This window comes from Sceloporus occidentalis, unplaced genomic scaffold (assembly GCF_023333645.1).
Source record: "Sceloporus occidentalis isolate IW3139 unplaced genomic scaffold, rSceOcc1.0.p SCAF_37, whole genome shotgun sequence".
Lineage (NCBI taxonomy): Eukaryota > Metazoa > Chordata > Lepidosauria > Squamata > Phrynosomatidae > Sceloporus > Sceloporus occidentalis.
This window is the reverse complement of record NW_028317017.1, coordinates 289265-305959: the sequence shown is the minus strand read 5'-3', so window position 1 is coordinate 305959 and position 16695 is coordinate 289265. Positions and strand designations below refer to the sequence as shown.

Here is a 16695-nt window from a genome sequence, read left to right as displayed (position 1 = left end):
GGCCAGAACATAGGATCAGGCTCCATGCGAGGTAGCAGTCTGTGTGCTAGATGGAGTAAGGGAGTTAGTAAGTGTAATTGTGTGTTTATGTGTTAGTATGTGTGTCACTTATGGGGGAACAACAATGGGGCCACTTTTCCTTACATGCCCCTGGGCCAGAAGATGCCAGCCCTCCTCTGTCAATCGATAGCTGAGCGCCTCCTTTAAATTATTTTCTGCTCCTTGCAAGTGCGTTTAGGGATTAAGTACAACCCCCCCCCATGCATTTACCACTTTCCCAACCCCGCCGTTCCTAGGTTTACAAGATATGTGTTTCAGAGAGAGTGTTTCCCTGTTATTTTCACAAAAACTCCCAAACTTACATGCCTTTTTCTTTTCCTTAAACATGTTAAGATATGTGCAATAAAGAACTTACAAAGTATTTTAATATGTATTCTCTATTGGTGAGGCTGTATGGGAACTGCATTGTCCCCTTAGGTTCCAGCCTCTTGTTGAACCATTGTCTAAGTTTTCCATTCCCTTTTGAATCCAAGTCTTTCATGCTGCTCATGCCCAACTTCACACGAATAGGAACCAGGGAGGTGATAGAATCCAGATTAGTCAAGAGAAAGAACTCAAAAGCATCACTACTAGCATATTTTATCTGGATCAAAAACACTTTTTAGACTGTAGTTACCAGAGTGACCAATGATTTCATAAAAGAGAAAATTCTATATATATTTTTTCTAGACCTTTCCACAGATTTAGACTTTTAACACAAGGCTTTGTGGCACACGGTTTATATCAGAGATCCCTTAAAAAACATGCGCGTGATTCATTCTATCTTGTGTGTAACAGTGTCTGGCTCACACATTATGTGATGCTTAAATTGTTACTTCTTTCTGCTCTTTGCCATTGATAACTGCAAGGTTCTCTCTCTCTCTCTCTATATATATATATAAATTATTTGTATAATTGAATCTTTCTTGGCTCATCTAGCTATAGTTACCAAGTAGATTGATTATGGAGGGCCAATACAGGCAAGTTTCTATAGCACAAAGGTCTGCGAAGGTCTGAGATGGCTCTGTTTAATTCAATCGATGAGGAGATTTTGAAGAAATCTTTAGAGCCTATTAAGCTTTTGCAGGACAAAATGTAGTACTACTAGCATAAGAAATAAGGAAAGTATATCATGGGGTTGTGATACAGAGACAAATGCGTGTTTATTGTTTCTGTTTTAGAAAGGTGAATAAATCATAAAAATAAAGCCGTTGCTTACAGATGAGCAACAAATAATTAAAATGGTAGGCAATCATTACATTGTAATACAACTAGTTGTCTTGTAAAGACAGAAGAGACAATCACTATTCTGTGAACCTTCTAACATATTGAATTCTGTAACATAAAGGTAGGGTAGGTAATAGTTTTTATTGACTCAATAGCATGTTTCATTTGGTTCATGTGCTGCTATAAATTAAGAATAGGCAGCTGCCTAGGCTCTCTAGTGTTAGATGTTTTTTGTAGGGTAACATAAAATTTGACTGCACATAAGAGCCATTTGGCCCATCTTGTCTGCCCATTATTCTTGACGTAACTACTTGAACCTTATACAGTCCTTTATCTTCGAAGTTCACGATAGCCATATGCCTTTCCCATGAAATTTTAAATCCCCTCAATCTATTAACCTTTACCACCTTTGCCAGTAGTGTTCCACTTATCTACCCTCTGAGCAAAGTAAAACATCCTTACTTTACATCTAAGCCTCTGACCCTAGTTTAAAAAAAATCGATAACAGTAATTATTTTTTAAATGATTAAATCCTTTATTGTTTAGGGCTCTCATTATGTTGACAAACAGTACAGAAGTGCAAGCTTTATGTGTACTGTGTTGTGTTTAGAGAGTACATTTGGGTAGCTGTCTCCATTACTACACAAATCCTCTTATGCTTTGGAGAAACAATAGACCAGCAATATTGTTACTTGTACACCTAGTTATAAATCATTCTTTCAAGAAAAACGGTTAGTTATCTTTCTTGATTTTCCCAATTGAAAGCGAGCTGTGGCCAGTCGCAATTATCTCATTCCCCTGGGTAACACTGGGATAGGTTTGTCCCTCTCAGCTTTTCGTTTTAGGAATTGACTTGTTGTCATCGTGTTATTAATTACATTTCAATAACATGGGCTTCTCAATTCTGGAATTGTAGCTTCCTATAGCCCACAACGTCAATGCTTCCTGCCCTCGAGAAAGCTCTGTCAGAGTAGGCAATAGATCATGCTCAGAAAATAAAGTGGCGATCATTCCTATGGTTATCTTTTTATATTCATCCGTTTAAAAAATGGATCATCCTTAAAATGAATGACTATATACCCCATGCTTAACGTAGACTCTGGTGGTGTGCATGTGGTAAAATAAAGTCAAAGCATGTAGTATGTCCGTTTGAATTAGGCATGTCCACATTTTTTTATGTATAAATAAATAGATTTTTCAAGTGATGCTGGTCTCCAAGTGTTTTGGATTAGCTCCTGGGAGTGTTGATGGTGAGTATTGCCGGTATTCACCCTTATTATTTTTGCTATAGTTAGTGGGGTTCCCAGGACTCAAGTATAGGCACCAGAGTTAAGTGTACAGTGATCGTACCGAGCTTTGTGGTCTTCTGCTCATCTTGCTGTCGGATGTTCTTCACGAGACTACTTTCTCCCAGGGAGCGCAGCTTCTGCGCTTTCCGATGATTTAATATGTGAGCTTCCAATCACTAGAGGCCATGCTTAGATGGATGTGAAGAATTGTAAAAACCTCACAGATTGAGGTTGGAACAGGCAAAGTGGATTTGTGCTGGATAACATAGGCTGGCAGACCAACGTCATAAGAAAAACCTGACTAATCCATACACACTCATCAAATTACAAGATCAAGCATATCAAGGAGCCTTTTGGTATACTTGTCAGGCATTTGCATTGTACCGATGAATTTACTAGACTTGGGCGCTGGCGGAAAAGTCCTTTTCTTTTTTGGGGGGAAAAATATTTTTTCGGATTCAACGAAATTCGGCCAAAGTTTTCATTTTCGGAAATCCCATCCATCCACCCAGTTGCCATGGAAACAAGAACAACAACAAGTATTTATATAGCGCTTTTCTCCCGGTGGGACTCGAAGCACTTTACAGGTATATGCATACAAGAGAAAAAGAATGAATTATCTGAAGGATTGGGAGAAAAGATGGGACTTTTTTTAAAAGTCTCTAAAGATGGGGCCTCTCTGATTGACAGTGGTAGAGAGTTCCAGAATATGGGAGCAGCATGACAGAATGCGTTGGAGCCTGATTTTGTGCGCACTGAGAGAAGAGACATATGTGTGGATCGAAGGGGGCGAGCAGGGATGTAGGGTGTTAATAGCTCTTTCAGGTAACAGGGTCCCTGGTCCGTTAGGGCTTTAAATGACAACACGCCTATCTTAAAGTGAATTCTCCATTTGATAGTAAGCCAATGGAGATACTGTAAAATAGGTGTAATATGGCATGAGCGGGGTTGATTTGTTAATAGTCTGGCTGCTGCGTTCTGAGCCAACTGCAGTTTGTGAAGTTCTTTTTCTGGGAGGCCTACATACAGTGCACGGCAATAGTCCAGACGAGATGTCACAAATATAGAATTTGAATTAAAATACTCCTCTTAGTGTAGTTAAAATGGCAGCGACAAAGGAATGAAGGAAGATTTTCGTATTGCGCACATTTATTTTTTGTTTCTTTCGAAAACGAATGTGCAAGAATAGAATTTATGGAGAAAGTATTGGTGCTTTGCATGCAGCAGATGAGGGTAGATTGACCTTGTGGAATACCACCTGGTGGACTTGTTGCAGATGGCAACTTTTTTCCAAAGGTAAGAAATTAAAACATGATTACATAAAAATTAAGGGAAACCAGATGTAAACATGATCCAAATATGATCCTTGCTTGGTGGAATACCTTGATATTAAATTGATTAAACAATGAACAAATGGAACTGTATTACACATGTATTTACCGTCTATTTTACCGTATCTGGAAAAAAACCATAAAGCATCGGTAAACCTTCAGCATCGCAATTCGGAAACACACATTTTGAACCGGAAAATATGCATTTTTCTAGCATTTTCCTAGTAGCAGGCAGTGTTTTTTATTTGAAACTTTCTGTTCTACAGGGGTAGATGTCCTATACAATAGAACCTTTTCCGTTGGAAATATTATGTTCTATAGGCCACGTTCCCTGCAATTTTACTTATAGCGCACATTAGCCTGTTTAGTATGGCTATACTGCTTGAAAGGAAGGCATTGGGAGTTTGGGAATTTGTGCACCCACACCCAGGTGCCAGGCCCTAGGTGAGTAAACTGATTTCACTCTGACACACAGAGCTTTATTCACAAAGGGGAGAGTTAGCAAGTTGTGGTTTTTAACCGGCACTTTTCACCGTTTTGAGAAAATCTCCGATTAAACTATACATTCTACGGGGCCAATCAAGCTCCTCCTGCCGCAGCTCACTTGGGTTGGCTCTTCATAATGTATACGGTGAGGTAAAATATTTGAAGCCACAACTGTCCTAACGACCCTCATATCAGCTCTCCAGTTAGTAACCAGACCCCAGCCACTTATCACTTATCCATGAAGGGCGATCACTGTACAGGGCGGTATTAGTAAAAAAAATACGCAGATACACCGCCATGCTTTTCAGATTGCTCTACATTGGGAACGTTGTCCGTCGGCTGCTTTTCATACAAAGCATTCGTTACACATTTAACTGTAATGTTGTGAACTATGAGAGCGCTTTGTAGGAAAATATACATCTAAATATGATTGCACGGACTTCTGCTTCTCAACGGACAACAAACTGCCGCGTACACAACGGCGATTACTTTGCGTCTTTACGACAGTGCGTCTAACGCAAATGGTGACGTGGAGTTCGCTGCGTGTCACGCCTCGCTTTCCTTCTGTACCCTTAGCCAATTGTATGATGCGCCGGTTGGTGTCCGATTAGAGCTCCGCCTCTCATTTCCTCAGTACGTTTGTGCTTATTCACATAACTAAGTTACGCCAAAACGGTGGGCAGAATCTACGGGTCTACGCTGGTTGGGCTTGTCACCGGGGGAGCGGAATCGACTGATAAACGGATGTCCATTCATTCATTGAGGGGATGTCTGCGAAGTAAAATCGTGATTGGTGGACTGGTGCTTTAACGGTCGTTTTGTGTGATGAGGAGCTGAACAGATCAAGGACTTGGTTATTGAGCTACACAATGACTAATCACTAATTACACAGACAGGATTATCATTTGGGAAGCTGACCTGCCATTACATTTTTGTGTGTCTTTTAACTGGTTCTAAAGTTAACTATAGAATATTTATCTTGGTTATTGTTACACTTCTGTGATGTAAATACGTGGCTAGCTGTATGTGGGTAGATTGGCTATTTATTGTTTATTGTAACTAGTTAATTGATTAGGGCCATTGATCTAGCAGGGCAATGTACAGCTGACTGTCAAACCAAAGGCCGACTGACACCGACTGCAGCTTCAGGCTTTCTTTGGTTAGTCTGTTGACTTGGGACCATCTCATATCTCTCTCCTCATCATTAAGAATAATGTGGGTCAAGGCGCTCAGCGTATGCCTGTTGGCCTTTGCAGTGGGTCTTATCCATCACCTGAATCCCAACATCCCTGAAACAGCCTTGAGCTACCTCTCTTCTACCCTACAAAGCATTTCGCGCAGGGAGCTGTCTTCGCCATCCTTTGAAGAAGCCTTCTCTGCTTCATGGGACAATCTCATAGTGGCACCCAGCAAACACTGGGGAAGAGTGGCTGTGGGGTGAGTATGCCCTGTGTGAAATCACAAGTTTGTTTTTAAGTTGTCACTAGCGCATTGGCGTTCTACTTTACGCGTGTTAATTCTGTTTTCTACCTCTTTGTCACCTCTAATTAATTTACACGTAAGTCTCTTTTGTAAAGAAGCATGGTGGATGGCAGAGGGGTCATATGTTGCCTTAAATTTAAGGGCTTAGTATTGTGAAGTACAAGGCTCATGAAGTGGAAGGTGACCTACTCTGTCCGTGTGGCAGGGGTTTCAGGGAATAGACTTTCAGTGTTCTAAGAAGGTGATCTAGTACACCAAGTATTTATTTCATTCTAGGCAAATGGAGTCATACGACACAGCTGCTTTCAGTTTTTTTATAACACTTTGCTACCCAAATTGTTTTCTTGTGAGTTCTAGTTCTAGTGTATAGTTCCAGCATGAACAAGAGTGATGAATGGTGCCTACTGTTTTCAGTAATATGTTCTTCTCTGGTTCCTTGGCAGAGTAAATGCATGTGTGGATGTTGTGCTCTCCGGGGTGAGCTTGTTGCAGGCATTAGGCTTAAATCCACGGTCTGCAAGAGATCATGCCGTTCTAAACACGCAGGAAGAGCTGGCGGGTACCTTCCTGCACTACATGCAGCAAGGGGCAGCTGCTGAACGGTTCTACAGCGATGCAGTCAGCTTCCAGCGCATTTCCAGCGTTGCCTCAAAGGACCCTGGTGCCCAGGTAACACCATGTACTATGTGTATGGAAAGGAGATCACTACCTCTCCATTGTTCCTCTAACTGGAACTTAAGCCTGCTTACTGGAACGCTACCCTAGAGACCCTATGTATTTTTAGCAAGAAACCTCTGTAAAGGGTAGCTTAGATTTGAATATTTTTTGGGCCACTTTAAAGGTTCTATTTTCTTTCTTTTCACGTTAGTGTCCAGTTCCATATACACCAGAGTGTGTTGCACAAAGGACTTTTTGCACCATTTACAGCGTAACTAGGCCCTGTAATTATGTTTCCAAAGTAATCCCTTTTGTTAAATGTGTGTGTTAGATGGCACTTTGAGTGTCTACCAACTTTGCAAATACCAACAGCCTAGCAAAGCCTTATCGGTTTAATATTCTGAGTTGTGTCAGTAGAGCATTCCTGTAACGGTCGTGTGTCTCCTTAGCACTTTCTTGGTGGAAATGCTGCTCTCATCGCTCAGAGACTGGCGACCCATCCTGACTTGGAGGTAAAAGTGATGCCTCTTCTTTCTCCATTGGCACCTCATACTCTCTTCAGTCTGTTCAAAAGTTTTTAACTCTTAATAAAATTCTTTAGGTCCTTCTTTGTGGTCCCATTGGCCCCAAACTTCATGAGCTACTGGATGAGCGCATATTGGTGCCTCCCGCATCTCTACAAGAGCATGACGAGTATCACTTAATATTGGAGTACAAAGCTGGTAATTTCATTGTCTTTAACAATAATTGTAAACTAAAACTGCTACTACACAAGACTTACGCTTTCAGTCTTGCATATGAAATTGGAGCATGTCATACACTATGGGGGTAGTTTTCTACTAATATAACAATATAGTCATGATATTGTCTGCAATATAGCCATGGCTTTTTTTTATTTTATTTGTAGGAGAACGCTGGGGATCAGGTCGTGCACCTGCAGCCAGCAGGTTTATCTTCTCCCATGACCTATCCAATGGTGCTATGACAACACTGGAGGTCTTACTGTCTAGTCTGGAAGAGTTCCAGCCCAGATTGTTGGTGTTGTCTGGGCTCCACATGATGGAAGGCCTAAGCCAGGAGGCAAAGGAGGTCAGGCTGAGAGAAGTAAGTCTAGAGAGAGACTTAACACCCTTAAAGATATACTCACAGGAAGAAATTGTTGGCAATATTTTTAAATGTAGACAAATTTCATATTTGGGTTGCAAAAAAACCAGAACCAAGATCTTAATTTATGCTATTCTTATGGAATCCGATTTTAAAATGAAAAGGATGTACATTGTGAATGTAGAGCATAGAAAACAATACATACTATCCCCAGTTTATGAGATCATTGTAACACAGAATGCCAGTTAAATTTGTAGAATCTCATTTGCATGCAGTGCCAGGAGATGCATCACCAAATGCAAAACAGTTTGTTTCACAACTTGATCTATACACTTGCTTACACACAGACTAGTACAAAACAACATCTTTTGTTTTGCTCTGTAGACACAGTAAAACACTCTTTATATAACACGTGTGTGTGTGTGTGTGTGTGTGTGTGTATGTATGATATATATAGAAACAGGGATGCAAAATCACCAGAACTAAATAAAGGAAATGCAATGCAAGAGAAAACTCTTTGTTTACTAAACCCAGCCTTTTGATAATAATCCATTCTGTATTAACGGAATCCAACAGAACTCCACGAGCAGCAAATATGTATTAAACCAAAGGCAGCTTTTCTGAATTTTTTACAATAATCTGCTGATTTGCTGTACAGAACAACATTACACAATATCTCAACAGGTATACAAAATTCTAAACCCGCTGTCCTTGAATTCCTTCGTTATATTTTTCTGTGTACTTATGCTTGTGCGGAGAGCATATAATAATGTGCTAAGATGTAGCTATCCTGTGGCAAAATGCTTTAATGAAGCAGCAGCCTGTCTGTATTGTTGTCTTGTTTTGCAGGCCGCAGCTTCAATGTCTGAAGTCCCTTCTGATGTGCTCATTCACCTGGAATTGGCTAGTATGACAGATGGCGACCTGATGAGAGGAATCATCTACCAGGTAACAGAAAGAAGGAAGCACACAAGACAGAAACTGAGCAGTAAATACATGTACTTGTTTGTAGGCATGTTTAATAGTTGATTGGTTTCCTTTTTTTTTTTTGCTAATATTGTTTCAATACCTTATGTTGGGGGTATTTTTCTTTTCACTTTTGCTATTTTCTGGGCCTGGCTTGCATAATGATCAAGTCCAGTGATAATTACATAATTTAGTTTCTGTTGCCATAAACAACACAGGAGGAGAACCAGTAGAGAAGTGTAAGCCTACGGCTTGGCAAGGTTTGACTTTGTGATTTAACAGTGATAAAAGGAAAGCATCACGATGCTGTGTTATTATTAAACAATTAGTAAAAGCCAGCTGGAGAGTAGCATTTTGACAGGTTATATGGAATCAAATGCACTTTGGCAGTGATATCTTAGTTGTACATGGAGGCATCACATGGTTGAAACAAGCATGATCCTTAAGCTTTTTAAGTTGGTGCTGGGGCTGTCATAATCAAACAGAACACATCAGCATGTCTGTTCCTTTCCCAGTTGGCAGATCCCTGTACCATCTCTTGTTTTGTTTCTTGTTTTTTGTCTTGGTCAGCAGGTATTCCCTCTGATAAGTTCTTTGGGACTCAATGAGCAAGAGCTTCTGTTTCTCAGCCAGTCTGCCTCAGGCCCACACTCCAACCTTCAAGCTTGGTCAGGTATCCCAGATGTTGGAATGGTCAGTGACATAATATTCTGGATCCTTCAGGGTTCTCGCAATGGATCATCCGCTCTGACACGTGTTCACTTTCATACTCTGGCCTATCATATCCTGGCCACTATCGATGGGTTCTGGAACAATCAAGTATCAGCGGTTGCTGCAGGTGCTAGAATTGCTGGTGCCCAGGCTTGTGCCAGTAACAAAATAGATCCAGCCCGGGTCATGCTTAAGAGCCCTTTGGAGTTCTCTACATCTCATGCGGAGGTGGGCAGTACTATAAAGGTGAGCGTAGAGAAACCTGTGGCAGTTTGGAAAAAAGGAGACGTGACTTTTCACTTCACACCAGTTCTGATCTGCAAAGAGCCCAGTAGGACAGTGGGATTAGGGGACGCAATATCCGCAGAGGGACTTTTGTTTTCTGAAGCAATGTTTCAGTGATACACATTCCAAGTGCTTCTGCAGCACAGCTGCTATCACAAGCCTGTCCAATAGGTGTAAAAAGAAGGATTTTCAGGTAGTAGACTGCACACATGTGATATATTTGTAATCTGTATAAGATCATGTGTAGTTGGCATCTTTGGCAGCAGTGGTGTTAATGTGATTTTGCATCACTTGAGTTTGTACAAATATCTCTATTCAAACTCAAGCTTGGGGCTGAGGTAGATCCTTATCCTTAACAAAAACAGTACTGTTGTAGTCTGTCATGCGGTGAGGGGTGTTACCTGCCAGTGTCAGGCTTGTTAAAATAAACAATTAACCAACTAACTCTCTATATTGCTAAGCAATATATTATTAATCCAGAATCCAGGAAAGCCTGCTGACCTGTACAGCACACCATTCTTTTTTTAGAGGGAAAATGTCAAATGATCTATAGTACATTGTGTTTGGTTTATCATTTTATACGCTTTAATCCCAGATAGTAAGCTATATGTTACATTGCATTGCCAACACAAGAAAGAGGTAAATCAGTTTGTGTTCCACCAACCCTCTTTCCTGTTTTATACGTTGCCTCTGCTGGGTGCTGATTTCAACCCTAAGGGTGTTGCACTGAATCCACTCCTTAATTTTAATTTTTATTTTTTTAGCAGTTGGGTTTGTTTACTGGGGTTGCATAGGCAGTAATCAAAACTAGTGTTTTACGGTAAGAGCTGATTTAAGTCTTCTATGGGTGATGTTAAAAAAAAAAACAACCCAGCTTTCTTAACACAGTTTTCCCCGTTTCATATGCCCGTGCATTCCATTCTGCTTTGTATGCATTATAGATTCCCAATGTTTCCTCTCTCAAATTGTACATCACACACATCTTCAGTTTTGTTTCCAGGGCAATAGAGCGTGTATGAGCGTTCGTATGCAAGGACCAAAAAATATGTTTTTTGTTTAAAAAAACTTTCATTTTATGTTTTGTCCAGCTACCCTAATATGTTCCACTGGAAAAATAAAGCTTTTTTTATTCTTTGCACTTCTGTCTGAAAAAAGAGGTCATTCATCCACAGTGATTTTGGTGTTGATTGCAGTACTTTACCAAAAATGTTTTGTGGATTATTTGTATTTATTATTAGACAAGGTGTTAAGTAGTTGACCGCTTCCAAACTTTTCTGGTATAAACTGCCCAGCTTTTCTATATGTTAACTCCTTGTTACTCTCATGCCCTGTCAATTGTTCCAAATTTGATCACTGGAGAAAACTTTTTTTTGTAATGTATGTTTGTGAACAATGCTTTGTAACATTTTTTGTATTTTAAATACATTTTTCTTTGTTACCACATCTCCCGTTTTGTTTATTGTTTTTTTGACCTTCCACAGTTCAACTGGCATTTGCGATGTGCAAGGATATCAAAAGTATCAATTCCACTCCTGTGTAGATAACATATAAAATCTTGTATACAATTTTCATGACATCTTTCTGTACTGTGAAGTATCCCAAAAATGATGTCATAAGCAGTTAATGAAATTAAAGGGAAAAAATAGGGTTGTGTTACCATAGGTCACGTAGCTACTTCAGTTTAACCTAATTTTGTCAAAATCAGTTCCTACTTTCTACATTCACCAATGGCCTATTTCAAGATATCACTGCCAAATACTACTTAAGAAACAAAGCAGGAATAAATAAATTGACGCTCAAATTATATAGCAAAGCCGTTTGCGTTTACTAATCTAACAGTGGTAGAGGCCCTTAACCAATTAGAGGGACAGTTTAATGTTTCTGACAACCCCAGTAATGAAGAATATTATGTTAAAGTACTTTGAAATGAATGGGAGTGTTTCCATGCATGTGCACGGAGGTCTGACCCAATGCTGGAGCAGATTGACGGTATACCACGTGCATGAAGATGTCTTCAGTATGGCCACTAGCTGGGGCTGGGAAAGAGACAAATGCATGAAGCCGATTCTGCAGAATGGAGTAAACGTTGTCTAATGGACAAAAAAAGCTGCCTGTCTATTGTGTTCCCATACAGCATTTTAATTCATCCTACGACAGTTTTTTTTAATGTATTTTCAGTTACAGATTTTGGCCTACCTACTGTGAAATTAAATTTCGTATTGGTCACGGCTTGGGAGTTTTACATAATTCCCTATTTTCTGCACCAGTTCTAAAGCATGTTACCAGAGTGTTCAATGAGCTGCGTGCTGGGATACATCAGCTTTTGAGCTTAAAATTTAACTTCTATGTCTTTTGAAATATCTGAAAGTACCGCATGTTATTTATATTTGGTGATAGAGTGCTTTTAAGTCTGATTTCAATGACCTACAATGCACTGGCTCCAGCAATGGCAATTAATTATACATCTGATGAGCAGCTATAGGAAGTCTGTTCACATACATCCTGTATAAATACAAATGTAAATTGGTTGGACAAGGGTTAAAGAACACTGCTGGTAAGTAGAACTCAATTTCCTTATTTTTTTTTTGGCAAATCATTGTCATCGCTATTACTTTAAAAGAGAAAAAAATAGAGATGGATAATATATCACGAAAAAGCCAGCAAGTCTGGAGAAAAATGTTGAATTTTCAGATTTTGACACTGGGCTGCTAGATCATCTAATGCAAAATAAGCATCTGCAGAGCTCTGTAAACAGCTGACTGTCAGGACTTTTATGGCATCCTATGCCTAGTTAATGTTTCAAGTAGTTGGAGAATCAAGTGGCATGTCTGAGTACTGGGAACCAGGATATTTGCTTATTCACTGTAATACGAGCCTTGGGCGTTTCTCATCTGCTGTTTTCTTCTTAAATATGTACTTTAGATCCGGTAGCGATGTTTAGTATTCCGTTATTCTGATTTAGTTTACAATTTTACTTTAGGGACAACAGATACTGCCATATTTACTTTTTTTTTTTTCCTTTTACAAATGCTTATCTGTTTTTGCCTGTCATGTCTTTTTTTTTTTTTGCGTGTGTGTGTACATATATCTCCATCTGCAAAATTAAAAAAAAAAAAAAAAAAGGCGAAAGGTGTTCAGTGGCGTTGAGGTCAGGGCCCTGTGTGGGCCAGTCAAGTTCTTCCACACCATGCTCATCCAATCATGTCTTTATGGACCTTGCTTTGTGCACTGGGGCATAGTCATGCTGGAGTATAAAGGGGCCTTCTCCAAACTGTTCCCACAGTTGGAAGCATACAATTGTCTAAACTATCTATATGCTGCAGCATTACCATAACCCTTTACTGGAACTTAGGGGCCTAGCCCAACCCTGAAAAACAGCTCCATTATCCTTCATCCACCATAGTTCACAGTAGGCACTATGTATTCCAGTAGGTGACGTTCTCCTGGCATTCGCCAAACCCAGATTCATCCATTAGACTTCCAGATGGTGAAGCTAGAGTCTACAGAACACATTTCCACTGCTGCAGTAGATATGTGCTTTATACCACTCCAGATGACGGTTGGACTTGTACATTGTGATCTTCAACTTGTCTGCAGCTGGTCAGCCATGGAAACCCATTTCATGAAGCTCTTGCTTGTGCTGATGTTGCTTCCAGAGGCAGTTTGGAACTCTGTAGTGAGCGATGCTATAGAGGACAGATCATTTTACTCACTACGCTCTTCAGCACTGGGCAACCCTGCTTTGTGGCTGAGCTGTTGCTACTACTAGACACTTCTGCTTCACAATAACAGCCACTGTCAAGGCAGTTCCACCAGACATTTTATGAACTGACTTGGGTCAAAGGAGGCATTCTATGTCGCTATCATGTTAAAAGTCACTGAACTCTTCTTTTCTTCATCCCATTCTGCTACCAATGTTTGTCTATATGCTTGAGTTTATATACCTTTTAGCTATGGGTGTGGCCGAAACACCTTAATTCACTAATTAGAAAGGGTGTCCCAATACTTTTGTCCATATAGTGTGTGTGTGTGCGTGTATCTATATACATATACACACAGACACACACACACTATAACAAAATCGATTCACTAGATACTGCAACCTTGCTCACAATGATTTAAGAATCCCGATTTAAATAAAACCATTTGTGTATATTTCATATTCTTTGGTCAATTCAACAAATTGACATTTATAATGATGGGAATGAACATTTTGGTGTAAAAAAAAGGGAGAGAAATTCACTCTGTTTAACATTTGGCATCATAATGTAAGAGCCTTAAATAAACATGGAAACCCTCAGGCTGCCCAGAGTAAATTTACTGGAGAAATAAAATTAAATTCATGGTGAACAGATAATGTTATGCCACTTAGGTTGAGCAACCCATTTGGCAAACAACTTGTGTGTATATATATATGTATATACATATATATATATATATATATATATATATAAAAAGTCCAAAATTAACAATTGCACTCCAATCACTCCAATTGCCCGGTGCCAAGTAGCTGCAACAGCAAATCATATAACATCCCAAAATAGTTACCGGCACTCCAGGGACTTCTTTAAATAATCACTTGAGAAACTCCAGTTTTCCAATCAACGTTTCAGTCTGTTTATTAGACTTTCATCAGGACATGTCAGAAAAGCAGTGTGAGTCATATTTATAGCAAAAAAGATCATTAACAACACCTACCACACCTGTAGTGCTCGAGGTATTCAGACCCGGCGTGTACCATTCCCGAATACGCATGTGCATAATATCAGCAATGCTTCCGGGTCTCAGACGCACGGTCTGAGATCCCGATCGTCATGGCAACATTTACATTTAATCTGCATAATACGTGTCTCCTATGCCGGTCAGTAAACCTCTTATTTGTGCCTTTATGTTTGTGTATATAATGCTGTACTCCTGTATACAGGATAAGCAGTGATTAATTTGTACACAAATATAAATATCAAAGCAAAAAACTAAATATATATAATATTTTATTATATATATTTAGTTTTTTGCTTTGATATTCTTGATCCTCTAATATATACATTACAGGTGATTCTGTACACACACATGAAGCACTATATATATATATATATATATATATATATATATATATATGTGTAAAGGTATAAATAAGAGGTTCACAGATCAGCACAGGAGACACGTATCATGCAGATTCACTGCAGTTTAAATGTATGCGTTGCCATGATGACCCGCAGATCAGAGAGCGGGTCTAAAATGATATCTGTTTTTTCTTCTTGATATTCTTTATTCCTTAAGTTTATAGTAGATTTTGTACACACGAACGAAGCACTCTACATACACACACAAAGGTATAAATAAGGGATCCACAGATCGGCACAGGAGATACATAGTATGCAGATTATCTGCAGTTCAAATGCACGAGTTAGTAACATAGTTCATAAGGTTGAAAAAAGACCAAAGCCCATCAAGTTCAACCTATATACATATTGTGTCCCTACTGTGTTGATCCAGAGGAAGGCAAAAAACCCTTATGAAGCAGATGCCGATTGCCCCATACCAGGGGGAAAATTCCTTCCTGACTCCAAATATGGCAATCAGAATAAATCCCTGGATCAACGTTCTGTCCCTATTAATCTAATATCCATAACTTGTAATATTATTGCTTTCAAGAAACACGTCCAGGCTCCTTTTGAACTCTTTTATTGAGTTTACCATTACCACTTCCTCTGGCAGAGAGTTCCATAATCTCACCGCTCTTACTGTAAAGAACCCCCGTCTGTGCTGGTGTAGAAACCTTCTTTCCTCCAGCCGTAGAGGATGTCCCCTTGTTATAGATACAGTCCTGGGTATAAATAGATCCTGGGAGTGATCTCTGTACTGTCCCCTTATATATTTATACATAGTTATTAAGTCCCCCCTAAGCCGTCTTTTTTCCAAACTAAATAACCCTAATTCTGATAATCTTTCTGGGTACTGTAGTCCTCCCATTCCCCTTATTACTCTGGTTGCCCGTCTTTGAACCCTCTCCAGCTCCACTATATCTTTCTTGTACACTGGTGCCCAGTACTATACACAGTATTCCATGTGTGGTCTAACTAGTGACTTGTACAGTGGTAGAATTATTTCCTTGTCGTGGGCATCTATGCCCCTTTTGATGCACCCCATGATTTTATTTGCCTTAGCAGCAGCTGCCTGACACTGGTCGCTACAGGTAAATTTACTGTTAACTAAAACTCCTAAATCCTTTTCCATGTCAGTCGTCCCCAGTGTTTTCCCATTTAATACATATTCCCAGCCTGGATTTTTCTTCCCCATGTGCATAACCTTACATTTATCTGTGTTGAACCTCATCTGCCACATCCCAGCCCAAGCCTCCAACCTATGCAGATCCATTTGTAATTGTGCACTGTCCTCTATTGTGTTAACCACGTTACAGAGCTTAGTATCGTCTGCAAAGATTAATACTTTACTATACAATCCCTCTACAAGGTCATTAATAAATATATTAAAAAGAATAGGACCTAAAACTGACCCCTGTGGTACCCCACTAGCAACAGTCACCCACTCAGAGTATGTACCATTAATAAAAACCCTCTGTTTCCTATCACTGAGCCAGTTACTTAGTTATAAATAAATACGTTTTTATATCATATTTCATAGCGCTGTACAATGGGTGAACAGGACATAACAAGTAGCATTCAACATAACAATTTGACCTACCGGGGGCCATACTCAAACAAGCTTACAATCTAGAGGGAGTTAGGGTATATTACACAAGACCTACACGAGTATAAGTTTTGCAGGGGAGGGGCTAGGAAAGGTGAGCTAAAGAATATGGGAGTAAAGGGCGTCAATGCATACCTGGTATGTTAAAGGGTCCGGTCTTATTTATTGTTTAACCCCTTAAGGACCGGGCTCATTTTTCGTTTTGTACCCTGTGGGACCGAGGCTGTTTTAATACTTTTGTGGTGCTTGTGTTCAGCTGTAATTTTCTCCTCACCCATTTAGTGTACCCACATAAGTTATATATTGTTTTTTTCAGGACAAGATGATCGTATCATCTTATTTACTATAAAAAAAATAAAAAAAACATGGTGAAAAATTGAAAAAAAAACACATTTTATGACTTTTAT

General features: G+C 39.5%; 1 protein-coding gene across 1 annotated transcript; it reads left to right on the top strand.

The window, feature by feature from the left end:
* The first annotated feature begins 5585 nt into the window (after positions 1-5585).
* Positions 5586-9694, top strand: LOC149297662 (ADP-dependent glucokinase-like). Its single transcript, XM_089488151.1, has 7 exons — positions 5586-5809; positions 6298-6523; positions 6961-7023; positions 7113-7233; positions 7419-7615; positions 8465-8563; positions 9152-9694. Exons 1-7 carry the CDS (start codon positions 5586-5588, stop codon positions 9692-9694), a joined length of 1473 nt encoding a protein of 490 aa, XP_089344277.1.
* The last annotated feature ends 7001 nt before the right edge of the window (positions 9695-16695 follow it).